The sequence below is a fragment of the Neolamprologus brichardi genome, chromosome 6, assembly GCF_056152115.1.
Source record: "Neolamprologus brichardi isolate AB-2024 chromosome 6, ASM5615211v1, whole genome shotgun sequence".
NCBI classification, from domain to species: domain Eukaryota; kingdom Metazoa; phylum Chordata; class Actinopteri; order Cichliformes; family Cichlidae; genus Neolamprologus; species Neolamprologus brichardi.
Genome location: NC_142109.1, coordinates 36,677,496 through 36,698,411, shown reverse-complemented (window position 1 = coordinate 36,698,411; position 20,916 = coordinate 36,677,496). Strand labels below are relative to the sequence as shown.

Genomic DNA, 20,916 nt, shown 5'->3' with positions numbered 1-20,916 from the left:
TTGAGCTCACCGAGGTAATCTGCAGGGGTCTGGACTCCTGCTGTGGCTGTGCATTCCGCGGCAAGCGATTTTACACAAAAAGTCAAAGCAGAGTAATTCTTTGACTGATGAGTATATGGGAAAAATGTATTAAGAGCAGTTAACGCAGAACTATCAAAATATTCAACGATCAGGTTTTTGTAAAACACGCTATTTGTGTCATCCAGGAAAATAACCCTTTTTATACGACCGTATTGTTTCAAATAATCAAGAATTTCCTCATCTTTCTCAGTGTTTGTGGCACCAGAAACAATGACAGAATGTGCAATATTGACCCCACTTTCCTGAATAAACTTCATTTTTTCTTGTCGCGGACCTTATCAAAACCACAGAGAATACCAAATATCCAGTTACATCAAATAACACAAAAAACACTCATTCACACATCAGGCTCCTGGCTGGCTCGCCACGTGTAACGCAAAGTTATTTAAGGACTAGTTTTATTGCAATGGATGAGTTTACTGACTGACGCGCAGAAGAAATAGTTCTTTATGGAGCCTAGATGGTGTGAATGATGAGACCAAAAACTGCAATATCTTGTACCAAAAATATATTGAATAAATGGGGGAAAGGGGAAGTGGAACAAAATAATTAATGCAACACACAACATAAACAAATGCCCACAATTAATTAAAAAAGTAATTGCTGTGATTCTGTGCAAGAGTCCTTTTGTTAAGAGTCCTTTTTGGTCCTTTTCTTTTTAAAGTTCACTTTTAAGGTATTCCTCCTTAGGGTCCAGCTTCATACAATGGGGAAATATGTCCGTAATCCAAAGATGGCAAAGTGGGGGAAAAAACAAAGAATGGTCCTACCGGCTCGCCACTTCAATATGAAGAAGATCAATTCAAAGGGGGGGAAAAAACCTGACCTGTAGGTCAGAAGAATGTCCATTAACACATCAAGTTCGATTCAGTTTACCGGTAATCAAATACATTTTTCTGCAGTTCTATGTAACAATGCAAATCATGAATCATGAATCATCATCATCCACCAATATACAACAGTTAAATTATTAATTATTATTAATCATCTTGGCTACGTAGCTTAATCTATACATTCCAGTAGCGTTCGCTACAACCAAATACAAAAACAACAATAAAGAAAAACAACTGTCTAACAGACAGCATAGCCGGATTCAAGGCAACACATAACAATAATCATTCAATCGCACTTTGTTCCAAAGTAAGCCCATTAAAGTGCTTAAGTAAATAAAAGTGTTCAAAAACAGCGGTTTTTGAACCGGAGTTCTGCTCGCGGTGGGAACGCCGCCGAACAAAGTCATTTTTTAATCGCGAAAACGATCGACTGCTTACTGACAACGAAAAGGTTGTTTTTGGTAGATATTAAGGACACTTACCGCTCAGGTGAAATGAGTTTATAGATGAATTGAGGGGAGAAAACGCTTTGTTTTCCAACGCCGTTCTAAATGCCATAAGCTTACAGCCACAGCAGGAGTAGAACCCGGAAGTATCCCTCCACAGCCGGTTTTCAGAGTTGCCGCGATGTGGAAGGAGCCAATCAGGAGAGGGACCTCAAATCAGCTGACGTGGGTCATGTGACAGGGAGTAGTTGATATGGGTTACAGGTTCCCCCCTCAATCTCATGTATGCTCACGTACGAGGCTTATCCCTCAAAACTGTAAATACAAAAAGGTTGCACAAAATAGTTTCCCACCACAGGAAATTTATTTTAAGTGTCTTCATAGTTTTATTTTTGAAATACACCAATTTTTATATACTGCAGGAAAAACAAAAATAAATAGTATAATACAAATTTGTAAAAAAACAAAAACAGCATCAAAATTTGAATTCTAAGCATCCCAGAAATTATACAGAAAAGCATAAACTGAAAAGTTAATTTGATAAACACCAGCATATCTTTGTAAATGCCCTGTAGGAAAAAAACTACATTTTCCGCAAAAATGACATCACTTCCAGTTTTGGGGGGTAATGGTGGACAGCCGATAGTTCGTGCTGACGTCTATTCCAACATAGGAAGTGTTATAAACAGCTGATCGGATCAGGAAAGCGTGTTTCTATGGCGTTATTTTTGTGCCACTATTCTGAGCGCACGTAAAAAAAAGTTTGCAGGTGCAAGTGTTGCATTTTGAGGAGAAATTTATTTTGAGTGAAGAAAAGCTAAATTTGAGTGAACAAAATTCATTGCTGCGTGCAAAAAATGTATTTCAGTGTTTGCTATTATCCACACGCACACACAATAGCAGCCCCTCTCGCTCAGTTTTTGCATTTGCGCTCGCTCGCAACGTGTTGCTCGTGCTCTCAACATTTCTGCCCATGCGCGCTCAACTCTTTCTCTACACCATTATATTTGTGCCACAAAACCAGCCAATCACAGACTCAGGTGCAAAAAAATCTGATTGGCTGTTTTGGTCTCCAATCAGCTCGAAATGACGAAATTACTTTGTCTGGGTCACAAAATAAACTTTTAAGATATTTTCATGCGAGAATGTTTCTGTGTAAACTTCAAATATCTTCTCGATTCATCAAGACATATTTGCATAACTGCTCTGACGTTTTCGAAGATGCCTGTTACCCACCAGCTTTTTTTTATGTGCGCTCAGAATAGTGGCACAAAAATAACGCCATATGTTTCTGGAATATTATGTTTTTGTTGCTGCAAGTGCTTTTTGTACAAGTTTTGCAAAGCCATACATGGAAGGAAACTGATGTAAGTACAACTCCTCCAATTTCATATGCAAAAAAAAATTATTGCATCAGCTTATATGGTTGTAATTCTACCAGCTTTCAAAATAGTTGTGGAAAACAGAGCGTGCCCGCTCCAACCGGCCATAAAGGGTTAATTTCATTAACATGCCTAAAAATGCTTTTTGAATATTTTTGAAGAATAATAACACAGGCAACAGGTCTTTCTACCCTGCACCCTGGTTTGTTTAAATGGCTTCTAGCACTTTGAGGGGCTGAAGCTTCAGCTTCTTTTGAGCGATTTGCATGATTGACAACTATTTTTAATCATTTGAGAATCATGGTAACGATGCTGCGTTCACATCACTTCAACCAATCAATAGTTGCGAGGCGAGACCCCACATGGCCCCAAACTGACGACATGTTGTAGCTACAGCGGCCATCGTCTACTGGTGAAAATAGAGGAAGTCTGTCCCGTAAGGCACTTTCTGTCTTAGAGCATTTGTGCTGCTACACATTCATGTGGTCGTCTTTTGTGGCTCATTCAGTGAATTTTGGTGTTCTGGAATCTGTGAGGTCTCTGCTCGCTAACAGCCATTGTTTACCCGGGTACATGAAGTCTGGCAAATTCTGGGCTTGGCTGTTTGTGTTTTGCACACTTTAGTGGATTTTTTGTAAATGCTCTTTTAATCATCACTTGTTTTCACTGTGTTTTTCACATTTAGCTGAGATAAGCTTTCTGTGGAAACTAGACATGTTGATATTTGCATAAAAGGCTTGACGGCACAGACAGTCACATAACTCTTGAGCCCCCGTGCTGGTGGCGTTAGGGCTTTACTGGTTAAGAAAGACAAATCAAACATTTGGATTCATTTTAATGAGCTCAGACTCGTTGGAAATGCAGAGGAGCTGGATGTGAACTTTAAGGACTGAAGAGGAAGAAGTTTACAATCATTTAGAAGACTTTCAAACATCAACTGATTGAATCCATGAATCTGAAAACATGTTTGTGAGTGAAAGAGACAGACATGTACAGACTGAACTGTTCAACAGTCAGTGTTTCTCTAACAGGAGACACTCTTTACACCCCACTCAGCACAGGGACACTGAGGCACCACTTTCTAACCAAAACCCAGGATAAAGAGTATCAGTGAATGTGGTGTTGAAGGTGTGGAGGTGGATCAGAGTGTCAGAGGAGACTCTGTAGAAGGACAGAGTGCCAGCAGGACAGTCCACATACACTGCTGCTCTGTTAGAGACAGAGGAAGAGGAGGAGGAGGAGGAGGAGGAGGAGGAGGAGGAGATGGATGCTCGATTGTTATTGTGACAGACAGCATCAGGACCATCTTTAATGCAGTCCAGACTCCAGGACTGATCGTTGTATCCAAAAACACAGTTGTAAGTCTCTCCTTTCCTTCTGATGCTTCTGTAACTCACTGATATATCAACCAGTCCTCCCCACTCAACCTCCCAGTAACAGCGACCACTCAGACCATTTGTGCACAGCAGCTGGGGACGAACATCGAATCTGTCTGGATGATCAGGATACGACTGAACCTCCTCCACATGTGTCACCTTCCTGTTGTTGTCAGACAGTTGGAGGTTTGTGTTCACTGTGTTTGTGTCGATTGTGAGTTGACAGGAATCTGATGGAGAGAACAAACACAATCCAGCTGCAGTTATTGATCCACCATCTGTTCATTGATTGACACTTTGATGATGACTCCTGACATCAGAGATGTGAATGTGTGCTGCTTTGTTTTCATGAATCCCATTAAAAACACACTTACACTTCCTCAGACCTGGTGTCAACCATTGTTCTCCAGCAGGCTCCACCCTGAAAGGAGGAGGGGGGTCAGAGCAGCACAGTCAGCATGCACACATGGACATTACACGGCTCTCATACACACACTGATAGCGTTAGGAAGGAAAATGATTAAATAAAGCTGCTTTAGCTTGATGTTTTATACACATTCCTATTGTGCTCATACAAATGTGGCACTCCATGTAATAAGGGCCAAACGCATTAATTCAGCAATATTCTTAAATTGAATTATTAAGACTGACATGTAGAGCTTGCAAACATGCTTACACATCAATTGTGGAGTTAGAGTCAGGGGGATATTTTTTCTGGGCTGACAGAGTTAACAGATAATCAGTAGAAAATAAGAGGCTAAGAATTGCTGGATAATATTAGTGCAACAAGGTTAGGCTATGGAGGTGTTTTTCCTTTATCTTTTTTCCAAGAAAGGAGCAGATGGTAGGACAAGGTCAGACATGGACGGAGTGGAGAAGACCCGGAGGGGAGACGGTAGGAGCACCACGTCGCGGTATAAAACTGTATTGCATGCTTACAGGGCCATCCTATTTGTGAAGCAGACCGCGTGTTCACATTGAGGTAACTTGTAACCAACTGCTGAAGCCAATAAAATCTTTCCAAAGACAGTCGTTCTCCTTCCTTAAGAAAGAAAAATAAACACAAGTGGCGATCCTTACGGGATTTTTAAACTGGTTTCGGTTCAGCTCACAGAAAGCCTTCAAAATAAAGGTAAGCAGAGCCTGTTGTTTATATCGAAATCTGGATACCAAAGTAGAGGACGTACGCCCTGACGGCACCATGAATTTTACTTTATGGCCAAATTCTTCCAGATCTTTGATATAAAGGCTGATTTGTTTTGGTATTGCCCAGTGCCTGGTCAGTGTCTTGCTCAATGGTCAGGTTGGGACTGCCAGTAAGAGTTATAAGACAAAAGGTACATCAGTCCACAAACTGGAATAGATGGTCCATATTAGACAATTTTGATCTTAGATAAAAATTCTCAGCATATATAAATCAACAGGGATACAGAAAGGAGTTCCAGATGAGCCTTCTGTTGATCAATGCTTTCATTTTTTTTTACCTTTTTATTTACCTTTAACCTTTTGTATTGTTTATATTGTCTGTTTTGTTACTTAGTGTTCTTCTTGATGCATTTCTCAATCATCCAGGTAAGTAAATCTCCAAAAGTTGATTATGTTCATCTGGACGTAGCGTTTTGTGGGAAAAACGTTTCGTCATCATCAGGTGACGTCTTCAGTCTCAGCTGACTGCAGGTTTCAATCTTATAAACAGTACATTTACATAATGACTGAAACCAGCCCACTCAAGGAACAATGGGCTGGGAGGTCAGTATCATAATTATGCAAATTCTCATCCCCATTGATCAACAACCACTGATCAGTGGCCATTGATTAAATGGGCCTTGTCCATGAGTACCAGTCACAGAGCGTTTGGATACTTAGTTTCTGTTTATTTTTACCTTCATGTTCAGCTCTTTGTGACTGCCTGTCTACAAAAAGCACTTAATAAGTACACTTTACTTACTTATAAATGGGCAAACCCAAAAGTTACCGGGTTTGAGTCTATAGTACTTTGCATAACACCCAATAAGAATTTTAGCCGTATTAATTATGTTCATTACAATGTGCAGAAATTGGCTAACCTGACCAGGAATGCAATAGCTGGACTGTCAGAAAAGTTGATGTCAACGTCAGTTATGACAGTCCAGAACAGCATAGCGTTAGTTATGCTTTTGGCAGAAAGAGGAGGGGTGTGTTCAATGCTTGGGTTGGCTTGTTGTATGTATATTTCAAATTATACAGCTCTGGACGGGTCAGTTACCAGGGCACTGGAAGGGTTATGGAAACTCTCACATGACATGAAAGAATTTTCTGGGATTGATGTTGTCAGATCTCATGTTTGAGGACTCTTATAAACAGATTGATAACAACAGCAGTAAAGGACGAACACGTGCCACCAAACTATCAGATGCCATTGCTGGTTGGGATCGGGTGAGGAGGACTCAGGACTGAGTCGAGAGATAAGTTGGAGCCCCAGATGTTGAGAAGTAGAAGGGCTAAATATGTATTGCTCATTTGGTGCTTAGGCTTTTATTATTAAAAGAAACACTGAATCCTTTTAGAAGATAAAATGTCTGTTTGTTTGATGCGTCTGTCTGTAAGACCCAGTAACTACGTGAAGAAGGCCGACAGCTGATTTAGCACTGACTCGACCAGAAGACTGCTCTCCAGTAAGGCTGAAAGGCTGAGTATCACACTGGATGGGAAGCTGTGGGATAGCAGGCTAACGAAACACATGTTCCTTTGATTCACACGTAGAATATGTGTGAAAGGGAGAGAAAACATTTCAGAATCAGAGAACTCTATGATTCCCTGAGGAAATTAAAATTCATCCTCCTCTATCAGACATTCTCTCCATACCTGAGAGTGTCCAGTCTCCAGCCTGGATCCTTCAGTCCAGCCGACAGGAGCTTAATTCCTGAGTGTCCTGGATGATTGTAGCTCAGGTCCAGCTTTCTCAGATGGGTGGGGTTGGAGCTCAGAGCTGAGGCCAGAGACGTACAGCCATCCTCTGTGATCAGACAGCCTGACAGACTGTAGACAGAACAACGTGTGAACACTGTTTTTGTTGTTGCCATGTTGTTGTTTTTTCTTTTTCTTGAGCTTGAATGCCACAAACCCATTCCACACATTCAGTTAATGTTAGCTTTATCTATAGCAGCAGCAATTGAGAACACATAATGAGATATAATTAGTTGGGTTTCTTTTTCCCATTGTTAATCAGCGGTGCCAGCTTTGCCTTTCACAGTGATTAGGCCATGAGGGTTCTGCACAGTATCTTTGCTGTTCCTAGGACTGCACTCTGCTGGACGCAGATCTCAGACGTCATTCCTGGGATCTGCTGGAGCCACTCGCTCCAGTTACCAAGAGAACCACTGTTTCCTTCACCCTCGACATCTTTTTGAGCTCATCTCACAGCCTGTCGTATTTTTCAGGTTTCTCATATTCCTTCTTTCTCATATTACTATCACTCAGCTACATCTATCACTACGGCTGTCTTCATCTGCTTTTTCTATCGCGTCCTTTAGCCAACTGATGATCTCACCAGTGGGGATGGGCATAGGTATTGATTGCCCGGATCTTGTTCTTCCCATTCGGCTGACTGCTCTGAACTTGTGGTTGCAGCTTTCCTGGAAGCCACATTTGCCTGTGGGATTCCCAGGTACTTGTAACTATTCTCAATGTCTCAAGGTCTTTTCCTGCAGTTTTCTTTAATCTATCATTCATAGCAATGAAAGGGAATAAGTATATCACAAGCACAAAATAGCCCTAAATTCTCTAAATGGACAGTGAATGAATTCACTTTTTAAACATGCAAAAATATGAAATATGAAAAAAGTCAACAGTACCCAGAGTCTAACACTACGCAAAAGGTTAAACAAAAATAATTTGACAATTATATGATGGGTAGCTGTTTAAATATTAATACAATTTAATGTTTTATGGCTGATTCCTGACCTGAGAGATTCCAGTTTACAATGTGGATTTTTCAGTCCTGCAGAGAAAAGCTTCACTCCTGAATCCCACAGGTCATTGTTACTCAGGTCCAGCTCTCGGAGACTAGAGGACTGGAAGTTGAGAGCAGACAGAACTTCACAGCTTCTCCCTGAAAGGTTACAGCCGCTCAATCTGAAAAGCAAGATTTGGGATAAGATTAAATTACTGTAAATGCTGAACCTAGACAGCCCAATTCATGGTTAAGAAAATAATCTAAAATTTGAGTTGAAACAAATCTAATAAATCATTTTAAATTTTCTTTGTGAAAAGACAAATCAACCTCTGTCTAAATATACCTGTTGGTATAAAGCAGTGGTTCCCAAACTTTTTTTGCTGGGCCCCCCTTGTTTTACAAGAAAAATGTTCGCGCCCCCCCTCGCGCGCGCGCGTACACATGCACGCGCACGCACGAACACATCCTCCAACCACACACACCCATATTTTGCTCCATTGCGGTTTATTTCACACCTCAAACATTTAGTAAACAATTAAGCAAATAATTACAAGTAATCTGCAATAAATTACAGGTAGTAAGAAAATAAACTACTAACTCTTTTACGCTATGTCCACACCTACACGGGTATTTTTGAAAACGCAGCTGTTTCGTCCACACGTAAACGGCGTTTCGAATCACCGAGAACGGAGATTTTTTAAAACTCCTTTTTTGCGTTTACTGGACGAGGAATACAGAGTTCTCATGCAATGTCAAAGGTATGTGCCTTTTTTCATGTCACACTGTGTGCACGTTATTGTTTACATGAGATGAATTGCAGAATGGCAGGTAGAGACGAAATATTGTTAATCTGACTATCTGCAGGTCTTACACGGTTACATATACATGCAGTTACTGTCCCTCCATTTACAAAGGCAGAGGCGTCACGGTGTAATTATTTTACATGTAGTTGTTTTTTTCTGTGTAATAATATTCAACATTGCTATCAATACATTTTTCAAAAAATCCCTGTGCAAAATGGGTTCAAAAACATAAACAACTGTTGGAGGCTGTTTGTCCGTGATTTGAACCGGGGAACAAATTGTGGCAGGATCAGCCTGATGTTATTTGTATCCCACTGTAACTTTACTGTATAAAGAGCTAACATCTCCAAAATGTCAAGAGTAGTTAGTCATTACAACAAGTGTTTGTGAACTACAAATCAAGAATGTGGGATACTGTTTGTCCATGATTTAAACAGCCCAGCGCTGCTCCCAACAAAGGGAAAACCAATCCTGCAAGGAGACCTACCTCAGCACTTGTGCAGGTGAAACCAAAGGGAAGATATGCTTCACCATATTTTCTAGTCTTTGGCTTAGAATGAAGTTGGTTTGGAAACATATTCAGCTATGCTTCATCTCCTGCTTTGCCTTTGTGTGGGCGCCCGTGCTAGCAGTGTCCAAGTGTTGTTTTTTTTTTTTTTTTCCCCTTTTCATGCCGCGCCCCCCCTGCAATGGCTCTGCGCCCCCCCTAGGGGGCGGGCCCCACACTTTGGGAACGTCTGGTATAAAGAGAAGGCACTATTGGTCACTTTCTTGGCCCAAACAAATCTCTTCTAAGCAAGTTGCACCTCCACCACATGCTTTTGGTCAGTAAGTTTCTGGTATGATCACACTTGTTGGAAAGTTCATAGCAGAAATGAAAAAGGAGATAACAGACTACACTGAAGGCGAGTTGTAAGCTGAGCTATGATTAGCTAACTAAAGTATGTGTAATTAAAATAAAGAACTAAACTCCTGTCCTTGAAGACAACATTGTGAGTGAAAAACATGAGGCTAGCAAATCTCGCTGACGAGGCTGAAGAATCAGATCTAGAATGCATGCAGAAAGTATTCACAAGTTGTCATGTTAGAGCCTCTTTCCAAATTGAATTTGTGGCGGAGGTGTGGTCCCGGGCGCGGCTGCAGGGGAGGGGTGGTGCGGTGAGCTCAACGGGGCGGTGCTGGAAACGCAGGTGAAAACAGCTGATGGCGTTTTGGACTGATGATACTTTCCTTAACCTTTATAGTGAGACGGGAGAGGAGCGGAGGGGGGCTTGAGATCAGCTGTGACCGACAGCTGTCAGACTGTGGTCAGTCATCACGAACAACGAGAAATAAAGTTGGTGTCTGAAAACAAAGACTTGTGCCTGTGTGTGCCTGTGTGTAGTGCATTCCACAGAATTAATCACACCAATCATGCCTTGCCGGCTTAAAAGGCTGTGCTGTTAGTCATTAGATTGTTGCTGTTAAATAAAGCAGCATGCTGAAAAGCATGAAACTCTGGTTGGGTCTGCCGTGTGATGTTTACAGTGGCGCCAAAACCCAGGAGGGGGCGTGGCAGACCCAAGACCGGGCCAGACATTCAAAGAGCTAGCCCAAAAAGTGCCCGAGCTAGTGGCCACACAGTGAGAGCAGGCGGCGGGGTCTTGCTGCGGGTGGGAAGAACTGAAAGACTGATCCGAGTGCCGGATGCAGCTGATTACGAGTCTGGCAGCTCAGATTGGTTCCTGGCCGCCACCTCCGCCACCCCCACCCACGACCCTCGACTGCACAGCTTCTGTTCTGGCATCCGGGGTGAAACCAGCTAGGACGCAGCCTGTCAGCGCACCCATCACCACTCCTTGGGTGGGAGTGGCTGTCGGCCAGCAGGGGCCTGCACCCGTCGTGGCTCCCCGGAGGAGGGCCGCAGAGCGACCAGCGTGTTTTCACGGACTGGAAGGAGGTGGAGGCGCACAAGGGTCCTGCTACGCCTGAGTTCACCGTGCTGGCTGGTCTAGCGGTGTCCTCGCTAAAGGTCAGCACACCATGTGGTCCTGCACGCCAGCCGCCTGCCAAGCCACTTGGGAGCCTCCGCTTACATCTGCAACTGCCACATGGGTGGCCCCCGGATTCGATCAGGATACTTCCCTATCGCTGAGCCGCTGTAGGGGAGATGGACTCACCTGCACGGCATATGCAATCACGCCTCATCTAAATGTATTTAATATGAAACAAACAAACAAAAAATAAATAAATAAAACGTAAGCAAGTATTCACAGCCATGCCACTCAAAATTAAGCTCAGGTGTATCCTGTTTCCACTGATCCTTTGTTAGATATTTCTACAAGTTGAATAGAGTCCAACAGTTGATTGGCTTTGATTTTTAAAGGCACAGGCTTGTTTATATACGGTCCCATTTTCAGGGCAAATAGAGAGGTGACCAAAGATCTGATGTTTACTCTGACAGGTCGAGCGTTGCTCTGTGAAGAGAGGAGAACCTTCCAGAAGAACAACCAGTTATGCAGTACTCCACCACTCTGCCTTCATGGTAGAGTTGCCAGACGGAGGCACTTCTCAGTAACAAGCACACGACTGTCTGCCAGCAGCTTACTCAAAGGCCCAGAAGAACTCCCAGACGACAAGAAACAAAATTCTTTGGTCCGATAAAAGATTGAACTCTTTGGCCAAAATGCCAAATGTCACGTCTAAAGGAAACCAGCTATAGGTCATCACCTGGCCAATACCATCTCTACAGGTGAACAGGTGGTGGCATCAGGATGCTGTGGGGAAGGTTTATGGCAGCAGGAACCAGGAGACTAGTCAGGGGAAGATGAATGCAGCAATTTACAGACATGTCTTTGATAATCGAGAGGCTCGAGAGGACTTTTGACAGCTGAATTATTTTGAATATTTCACAAATTCAAAAAGGAATGACCACATATTTACTTACAGGGCTTTGTTGGAGGCTTTGACCACTGGCAGCAGCCTCAGAAGAGCCTCCTCTGAAGCAGAGTATTTCTTCAGGTCAAACACATCCAGATCTGATGACAGTAAGATGAAGATCAGAGTTGACCACTGAGCAGGAGACAGTTCATCTGTGGAGAGACGTCCTGAACTCAAGGACTGCTGGATCTCCTCCACTAGAGAACGATCATTTAATTCATTCAGACAGTGGAACAGATTGATGGTTTTCTCTGTAGACAGATTCTCACTCAACGTCTTCTTGATGTACTGGACTGTTTCCTGATTGGTTAGTGAGCTACTTCCTGTCTGTGTCAGCAGACCTCGTAGGAGGGTCTGATTGGTCTGCAGTGAAAGACCCAGGAGGAAACGGAGGAACAAGTCCAGGTGTCCATTTGGGCTCTGTAAGGCCGTGTCCACAGCAGTTTGGTAGAAGTTTTTCTCTGTAGATTCTCTGGTGTCAGAGTTCTTGGAGGTTGTTTGTTGTTCTTCCAGCAGATTGAGTCCAGAGTTGATGAAGGTCACATGGACATGAAGAGCAGCCAGAAACTCCTGAACACTCAGATGGATGAAGCAGAACACCTTGTCCTGGTACAGTCCTCTCTCCTCTTTAAAGATCTGTGTGAACACTCCTGAGTACACTGAGGCTGCTCTGATATCGATGCCACACTCTGTCAGGTCTGATTCATAGAAGATCAGGTTTCCTTTCTGCAGCTGATCAAAAGCCAGTTTTCCCAGAGACTCCATCATCTTCCTGCTCTCTGGACTCCAGTGTGGATCTGTCTCAGCTCCTCCATCATACTTGACCTTCTTGACTTTGGCCTGAACCACCAGGAAGTGGATGTACATCTCAGTCAGGGTCTTGGGCAGCTCTCCTCCCTCTCTGGTTTCCAGCACATCCTCCAGAACTGTAGCAGTGATCCAGCAGAAGACTGGGATGTGGCACATGATGTGGAGGCTTCGTGATGTCTTGATGTGGGAGATGATCCTGCTGGACTGCTTCTTATCTCCAATTCTCTTCCTGAAGTACTTCTTCTTCTGTGGGTTAGTGAACCCTCTGACCTCTGTCACCATGTCAACAAACCCAGGAGGGATCTGATTGGCTGCTGCAGGTCGTGTGGTTATCCAGAGACGAGCAGAGGGAAGCAGTTTCCCCCTGATGAGGTTTATCAGCAGCACATCCACTGAGGTGGACTTTCTAGGGTCAGTCAGGATTGTGGTTTTGTGGAAGTCCAGAGGAAGTCGACACTCATCCAGACCATCAAAGATGAACACAACCTGGAAGTCTTCAAAGCTGCAGATTCCTGCTTCTTTGGTTTCAGTAAAGAAGTGATGAACAAGTCCCACCAAGCTGAACTTTTCCTCTTTCAGCACATTCAGCTCTCTGAAAGTGAATGGAAACATGAACTGGAAGTCCTGGTTGGCTTTGCCTTCAGCCCAGTCCAGGGTGAACTTCTGTGTTAAGACTGTTTTCCCAATGCCAGCCCATCCTTTTGTCAGCACAGTTCTGATTGGTTCATCTCTTCCAGGTGAGGCTTTAAAGATGTCTTCTTGTCTGATTGTTTCTGGTCTGTCTGGTTTCCTGGATGCTGTTTCCATCTGTCTGACCTCATGTTCATCATTGACCTCTGCAGCCCCTTCATCTGTGATGTGGAGCTCTGTGTAGATCTTATTCAGAAGGGTCGGGTTTCCTGCTTTAGCGATGCCCTCAAACACATGCTGGAACTTCTTCTTCATGACAGACTTGAAATGATGTTGAAAACCTTCAGTGGGAATTTCTAAAAAACAAATTAATTAAATCTCAGACAAGAATTTATTGAGTACACATGCATGTTGTCCATCTGCAAGATATTAGTTAATGTAGCATTCATTAACCAGCTCTAATCTTCATCTGTTTCTTACTGCTCTGCAGACGGTCAGCCAGCTCCTCCTGCTTCATTGTCCTCAAGAAGTCCAGTGTGATCTTCACAAATGCCTCTCTGCTGCTGCTCTTCTCATCATCCTCGCTCTGACTCTCTAAGCATTCTGGGTAATCTGGACTCAGAAGCTCCTGGATATTCTTCAGCTCGTTCTTCACAAACGTGATGATGTTGTCCTCCAGCAGCTGGAACAGAATACTTTATGAATGAGCCAATCAGACTGAAATCATGGAGCCAAACATCAGATCCATGTTGGACACACTGACACTCCGCTGGTCTACAAAGAGCAGCATGGAGATGACTGTGAACAGAATAGATGTAAAAGAAGTTGTTGTACATGTACAGACCATAAATATGGAGTCCAGCTGGGTTTGATGGGCAGACTGACCACGCTGAACCTCTGAGCTCTCCTGGTCCACTCTGTGGAGGAATCATCATCAATTCAGCCAGTGATATTTTGACAAACACATTTATTTAGATGACTGCTCGTAGTCATATATGGCTATAATTTCAGCTGATCGTACTAAAAATCAACAGCTCAGCTTAGTTTTTTTTTACTTTAAGTTTCCCAACTAAAAGCCAACATCAGCTGCTAACAAATTCTCTTTGGATGACAGTTGTAAAGAAAACATAATGAAATAGTTAAATAACAATCAATCGTCTAAGATATGATTAATTCCTCTCTCAGCTTAACGACCATCCAGTCGTTAAGTCTGATGTCACTAGCCGTGTCTGGGCCTAAACTCCGCTGCAGCTTCATATACCAAACGATCACTATGGCATTACTGAGAGTTGAAAAACTGTCTAAAGTCTTTCATCTGTAATAAAATGATCAGCGTTCTGCTCTACCAGGTGTAACAATTGAGTTTAACATCCAGGCATCCATGAAAACGGAAGTTATGACATTTAACAGAGTTAGAAGTTAGCAGGAAGTTAGCTTGCTAGCTTCTATCTAAATACAATATAGCATGTCCTGACTGCGGGGTTTTGGAAACAAATTAAAACGTACAGCTCTGTTATCACTTCCAACATAAATGAAGACAGAAAACTAAACAGCAGTGACGTTTGTAGGGTTACTGAAGTTTGGCTAGCTGGTATATAATGATGTGCTACGTGACCGCTAGCGACACAGCTATGTTAGCATAATATAAACAAGCTAACTTTTTTTCCACTGGATAAAAGTTAACGTGAGTGTTCTCGGTGGTCAGGAACAAATGTAATCGCATGGCAGGATGCTGTAAAAGGACCAAACTTCAGCCAGGAGAACAACTGAGATAATCCATCCACAATACGAGGTTAGTCATTCATTGTGGTGGGGCGTGGTCTGCGGTGCCGTGCGGACGCACCTGCACGGCATCCGCAATCAAGCCCGCCGTGTTAAAACACGGGGACTCAGGGGTTGGTGTGGGGTTGTGGTGGTGTGATGCAAATATTAACTAAATATGGCTCAAAACATGGATCTGTGGTCCCGTCGTGCCTTAATCCCACCACATTGTGTGGTGGGATTAAGGCACGACGGGACCACAGATCAAGAAGATTGGTGAAAAAAGGAGATCTGATGCTAGAAATGAAAGCAAAGGCAGGAGGACGTTCGCATCAACGAGTGCCTTAATTCGTCGTGCCTTAATTCCACCACATTGTGTGGTGGAATTAAGGCACGATGGGACCACAGATCCATGTTTTGAGCCATCTTTATTTAATATTTGCATCACACCACCACAACCCCACACCAAACCCTGAGTCCCCGTGTTTTAACACGGCGGGCGTGATTGCGGATGCCGTGCAAGTGCGTCCGCACGGCACCGCAGACCACGCCCCACCACATTCATATACTGCTGCATGGGCTGGGCTGTAGTTACATCCTAAGGTTTTAGAAACTGAGCTTAAATAAATGATTAGCGGTAATAAAAGCCGAGGGAGGTCAACAGTGATCACTGACTGTTTTAGGAGCTTTTTGAGATTAAATAGAAGAAAATACAAAACATTAAACATGTTAACAACACAAAAGCCATATTACACGCAGACTACTTTAGGCCCGGAAGTAGGATTCGTCACGCCATCACTTAACGACCGGATAGTTGAAGTAGATAATTATGTCTCTCAAACTTCACCATTTTTTGTATCATCGTGTTGGACATGAGTACAGAGCTGCTAACTGTCTCTGACTCATCTGTGTCCTGGTAAACAACCACATTCATATCCAAGAGGTTGAAATCTCACAGTTTTGTCATAAACGAACCGCAGAGAGGTTCCTGTATTAACGTTTAGTGACAAAGGTTTCATCAGATCAGAGTAGCACAGACAATATGGTTTGGATCAGACGATGGGATGAATCGTTCAAACCCTGAGTCAGGATGCTCAGGTGTCATTTGGTAGCAGAACGTTTGTGCTATACAGAACCAGTATGTGCAATGGTTTGGGCCTCCTGCTTTATTTAGTTTTAAAATGGGTCAGTCAGTTACAGTGTGGGAAGGTTTCTTGTAATTAAAACAATAAACTTTGTTTTTTAATGAATGATCTGTGGCCAGAGATGCTCTTTAGGTTTTAGTTTCTCAATTTTTTGTCGATACATCTGCGAGATCTTCAACTAACACCTCCAGCAGACCTTCAAGAGAGGTTCGCTCTGAGTTCCTGAAGACTCTGGACGTTCTAGCGCTGTGTTGGTTGACTCATCTCTACAATGTTGCGTGGTTATCAGGGGCAGTGTCTCTAGATTGACAGACTGTGGTGGTCCCCATCTTTAAGAAGGAGGACCAGTAAGTTGCACTCTTTCCCAGTGGGTGATGGACTCTGTCAGGGCTGCCCTTTGTCACCGATTCTGTTCATAATTGCCACGAGGCTTTGACTTGGGTGGTTTCAGAATATCCTCTCTGATTTTCACAGATGATGTGGTTCTGTTGGCTTCATCGAGTGATGGCCTTCAGCCCACACTGGAATGATTTGCAGCTGAATGTGAAGATGTGAATGTGAGACCTACTAACCCCTAACCTGGCTGAGCTCTACTCTTAAAAACGAAATAAAAACACAGAAAAATCTTAATATCCATAAGATGAAAAACACTGCATAGGTGGCACCAACCTACTTAGTGTTTTTAACAGAAAACAAATGGAAATGTACAGAGTCCACCAGACCTACCCAGTCCTCTTACTCCCACCACAAACCTTACACAAACAGATAAACGAGGAGGTATAACAACATTCAACAACACCAAGCAGTTAAATCAGCTCTCAAAGAGTTGATGTTTCTAGCCGCTCACCTCTCTGCAGCAGACACCTGCTGGACTTTAAAATCAATGGGCTTTTGTCTAGACCGGTCACTCTTGAAGGACACACAGCTGGGTCCAGCTTCAGGTCCAGCTGGACTCCCATGGGTCCTGTTAGGGAGGAAAGATTTTTTTTAATTTGCAGCTACAGAAGCTGATGAAGATTGGGATACCTTCATCATCCTAAAGACAAACTGGATTGCAGGCTGAGCATGAGCAGAAGGAAACTCCAAACTAATGTTGGCAGTGGGCATGCTGGTTTTGGTCAGTTTAGCCACGAGGCTAAAGTCAAACTACCCACTGCTAGCATTTGTTTCTATAACAGTTCAGGATCCAGATGTCTGATGTCTAAATTTCCACAACTTCTTAAAATAAATAGTTAAAAACAGCCAATTCTGTCAAAAAGTGGCTTCAAACCAGATAAAAATGACAGTTACAGCTGAGCCTGTGTGTCCTTTGAGACATTTTAGATCATTTTAAAAACCACGAAGCAAAAAGATCATCATCACTTACATCAGACAACAAACTGACAACACAGAGTTGATGTTTCTAGCCGCTCACCTCTCTGCAGCAGACACCTGCTGGACTTTAAAACTAATGGGCAGACGTCTAGACTGGTCACTCTTGAAGGACACACAGCTGGGTCCAGCTTCAGGTCCAGCTGGACTCCCAGGCGTCCTGTTAGGGAGGAAATATTTTTTTTAATTTGCAGCTACAGAAGCTGATGAAGATTAGGATACCTTCATCATCCTAAAGACAAACTGGATTGCAGGCTGAGCATGAGGAGAAGGAAACTCCAAACTAGTGTTGGCAGTGGGCATGCTGGTTTTGGTCAGTTTAGCCACAAGGCTAGATACAGCTGAGCCTGTGTGTCCTTTGAGACATTTTAGATCATGTTACTAACAGCTCACCTCTCTGCAGCAGACACAGGCTGGTCTTCTATGGGAGGGCTTTTAGACTTGTCACGCTCTCTGGGTGGAGGTCCAGGTGGGTTCCTGTGAATAATGATGGAGCAGTGATGTGAGTGCTGAGCTGTGACATGGAGAAGAGTCACGGACAGTTAGAGATGGTCATCTCACCTCTGAGCTTTGGTCTGGCTCTCATGTTCCCCACACAGGGTGGCTTTAGAGGGAGGGGCTCCCTCCTCTCTGTCCTCACACTGATCCATGCTGCTCAAACTTATGACAGTATCATGTTAATGAGAGAAAAAATAACGTTCACATTAAATAAACTGAATGTTGTTCTTGTGCAGAGTGTTCACTGCACAGTGTTTCCTGTTTCCTTTCATTTGATAAAAACTGTAAATGTTCAGAGACAGACGATCAAACTGAGTCGGAGTTGCACTGATACATATGGAAGGAATAAAATACACAATCGTTCACAGCAGCACACCTCAGAGTAACAGAGTACATGTCCAAATATCATATCTGAGAATCAGCCAGACAGTTTGCTCTGTCACAAACTGCTTTCATCACTTCACTGCGAGAAGTGTCACAGAGCTGATTTCAGCCTTCAAATCACACAATCGTAGTAAATGCATGTCTGCAGGCATCACGAATATTACGACGAGTTGTTGGGTTTTCTCTGTTTTACTTGTATTATTGTAGAGTCTTTACCTCACCCAGTCACACCCCCACATTAAGACATTCACTGGTTGTTGTAAAAATTAAAATCCTCTTTAGATAATCAGTGTCAGGTGTTACAGAGAATACACAAACATCAACTGTGGGCAGAACTTTGTGCCATCAGAAACTGAATTTGAATAAGTTAAATTTGAAATGCTCAGATTGAATCTGAATTGTAACTTGAATCAATGCTTTTTAAAACTGTATTCACCTAATTTTAAATTCATTATATTTGTTTGATAGTCACTAAATTAAAAATTGAATTTTATATTTTGAAAATGAATTCATTTGCTCTGAAACTGTATTTTATCCTTTAAAAATGTAGCTCTCGACTAATTTCAGTTTCAGTTAACAAATGATAGCCGTACAGTAACTTTTATGCTTATTGTAGCATAAAAGTTACCTCAGATCCTCAGATCTGAAGACACTGAGAATGGGCGCCCCACTCATTTCCTTTCTAACCTTCTCTGTGAGTTACTGCACAAAGACGTGCTTCCATCTCCACCTGAGCTCGATAGAAAACATTGCTCCCTTGCAGCTGACCGCCCGTGGGCCACCCGCCCTGCCCGGTGATCTTTCGTCTCCATCGATACCAGACCGAGGACCTCATCATATGAAGAGCCTGGAGGAGCAGGAGATTCACCTGCTGAGGCGCAACAATCTGTAGTGTGGAAGACTACCATCCTGAGGTCTTTAATCAACGGGCGAACATTATGTTGGAGCAGGCGAGGCTTTAAGAGGCTCCCAAAGACTCCAGAAGCCTCACAAAGCATTATTACTAAACTGTGACGACATCTTTCTATCTGAATATGGAATGTGTGATGTTTACCTCAAATCCTCACAAGAGAGACTTCTACTTCTCACTCGTGCACCATACATTAGATTAAGTATCTGTAGCAGGTCCACTCCTCATGCCCCACTTACTCCGTCTCGTCTACATCTTACTGCAAAAGCTGCACAACGGCGTTTCAATTCAACCCTTCTGTCAGACAAGTTTGTTCATGTCTGTTCATAGACATAAATCACACCTTTATTGGCTGCTATTTCCAAGCACATTGTGCGCTGTCAGTCCTGCTTGCTACACAACAACATTCAACATTTAGTATTTACTGCTGTTTACACTCAGCTAGATTAACGTGATGGTGTTGTGTTTAGTATGTTGCTCTGTTGTTTTTGCTTGTTTTCTCTCAACAGGTGATCCAGGAGATTTTTTTCTCCTCTTTCTCTTTTTAAGTTTCCTTTCTCACTGTCCCTCTTCCCTCCTGTTTTTCTTTTCCTTCATCTTTCTTTCTCCCTTTTCTATCCCTTATTATTATTTTAAGGACTATATCAGTGGCCAGATTATTCATTATTAAGTAAACATTTAAAATCTTTACACCTCAGAGTCACAAACTTACTGCAATGCAATTAATGACTTTCTAGCTAAACTTAACATTCTTGGCATTCAACAATCCGCTTTCGCCCTTCTCGTTCTCCGTCACCGCCATGCTTTTTCCGCCATGTGCGTATGAAAACAAAGGCACTGTGCATGCGCGTGTTACTCATATTCTATCGCCAATTTCATTTTCTTATCGTTGCCCAACATTATTCCGGTGTTACCGTGAACGGTATGATACAGCCCGGGCCTGGTTACAAAACTGATTCTCACTGATTTGTTCCCTGTTGGCCAGGAGGGCAGTTTTACTGAGGCAGCGGGAAGATGCCCCTCCCACTCATTAACAGTTGTCATGTGACCTCATGTCTAAAAACAGAGAGGAGGAAAAAAGAGGAGCATCATGTGACTGAAGTAAGTCTCAGCTTTCTTCTTTAAACAGTTACATGTTTTTTTTAATTGACCATCACTTTAAGAACTTCATAGTCATCATCATTGTTTACTGACTGTGTTCATGACTGTTTTCTGCTTGGTAACAGAGGTGGTTTCATCAACTTCCTGTGGTCACAGTCATGTGACTGTTAGCTGTTTAGTGTGAGGTGCAGTATAAAACAGTGAAACCTCAGACTGTCGTCTTCTTCCTGCTCTGCTCAACGGTCATCTTCCTGTTTATTTAACATCTGATAGATTTGATCTTTTCTGATCTTTAAATGTTTGCTTTGCTGAACTTTTGCTCGAGTCAAAGGAAACTGAAAGACTGAAGACAAACATGAACTAAATGCAGTGAAGCTGCTGTTTGTCTGAGTGTAATCAAAAGTCTGAGGCAGCACAGGAACATTCATGTCTTTGCTCTTTTATTCACTGTGAAGGCTGAACCCTCTCTGAAGTCAGCAGCTTCATTTCATACAAAGGGTTCAAGTCGAACATTTTAAACAGGAAGTGATCA

The 20,916-nt window shown here is 42.8% G+C and overlaps 1 protein-coding gene across 2 annotated transcripts; it reads right to left on the bottom strand.

The window, feature by feature from the left end:
* Positions 1-3,562: 3,562 nt before the first annotated feature.
* On the bottom strand, positions 3,563-19,078 carry LOC148102652 (NLR family CARD domain-containing protein 3-like). Of its 2 annotated transcripts, XM_087842314.1 has the most exons (11): positions 18,053-19,078; positions 17,885-17,968; positions 17,535-17,651; positions 16,968-17,084; positions 14,059-14,131; positions 13,695-13,896; positions 11,782-13,570; positions 8,061-8,231; positions 6,963-7,136; positions 4,493-4,539; positions 3,563-4,348 (listed from the first exon to the last, which is right to left on the bottom strand). In XM_087842314.1, the coding sequence occupies exons 1-11, from the start codon at positions 18,139-18,141 to the stop codon at positions 3,795-3,797; spliced, it is 3,417 nt and encodes a 1,138-aa protein (XP_087698440.1). In that variant the 5' UTR covers positions 18,142-19,078; the 3' UTR covers positions 3,563-3,794. The 2 variants fall into 2 exon arrangements, with proteins under 2 accessions (XP_087698440.1, XP_087698441.1); XM_087842315.1 differs by lacking the exon at positions 17,535-17,651.
* Positions 19,079-20,916: the final 1,838 nt, after the last annotated feature.

Coding starts and splice junctions, on each gene's coding strand:
- LOC148102652 (XM_087842314.1), bottom strand. CDS start 18,141: ATGGATCAGTGTGAGGACAGAGAGGAGGGAGCCCCTCCCTCTAAAGCC. Junction 13,897..14,058: donor AGCTGGACTCCATATTTATG/GTCTGTACATGT, acceptor ATTCTGTTCCAG/CTGCTGGAGGACAACATCAT. Junction 7,137..8,060: donor TGTAAACTGGAATCTCTCAG/GTCAGGAATCAG, acceptor TTCTGTCTACAG/TCTGTCAGGCTGTCTGATCA.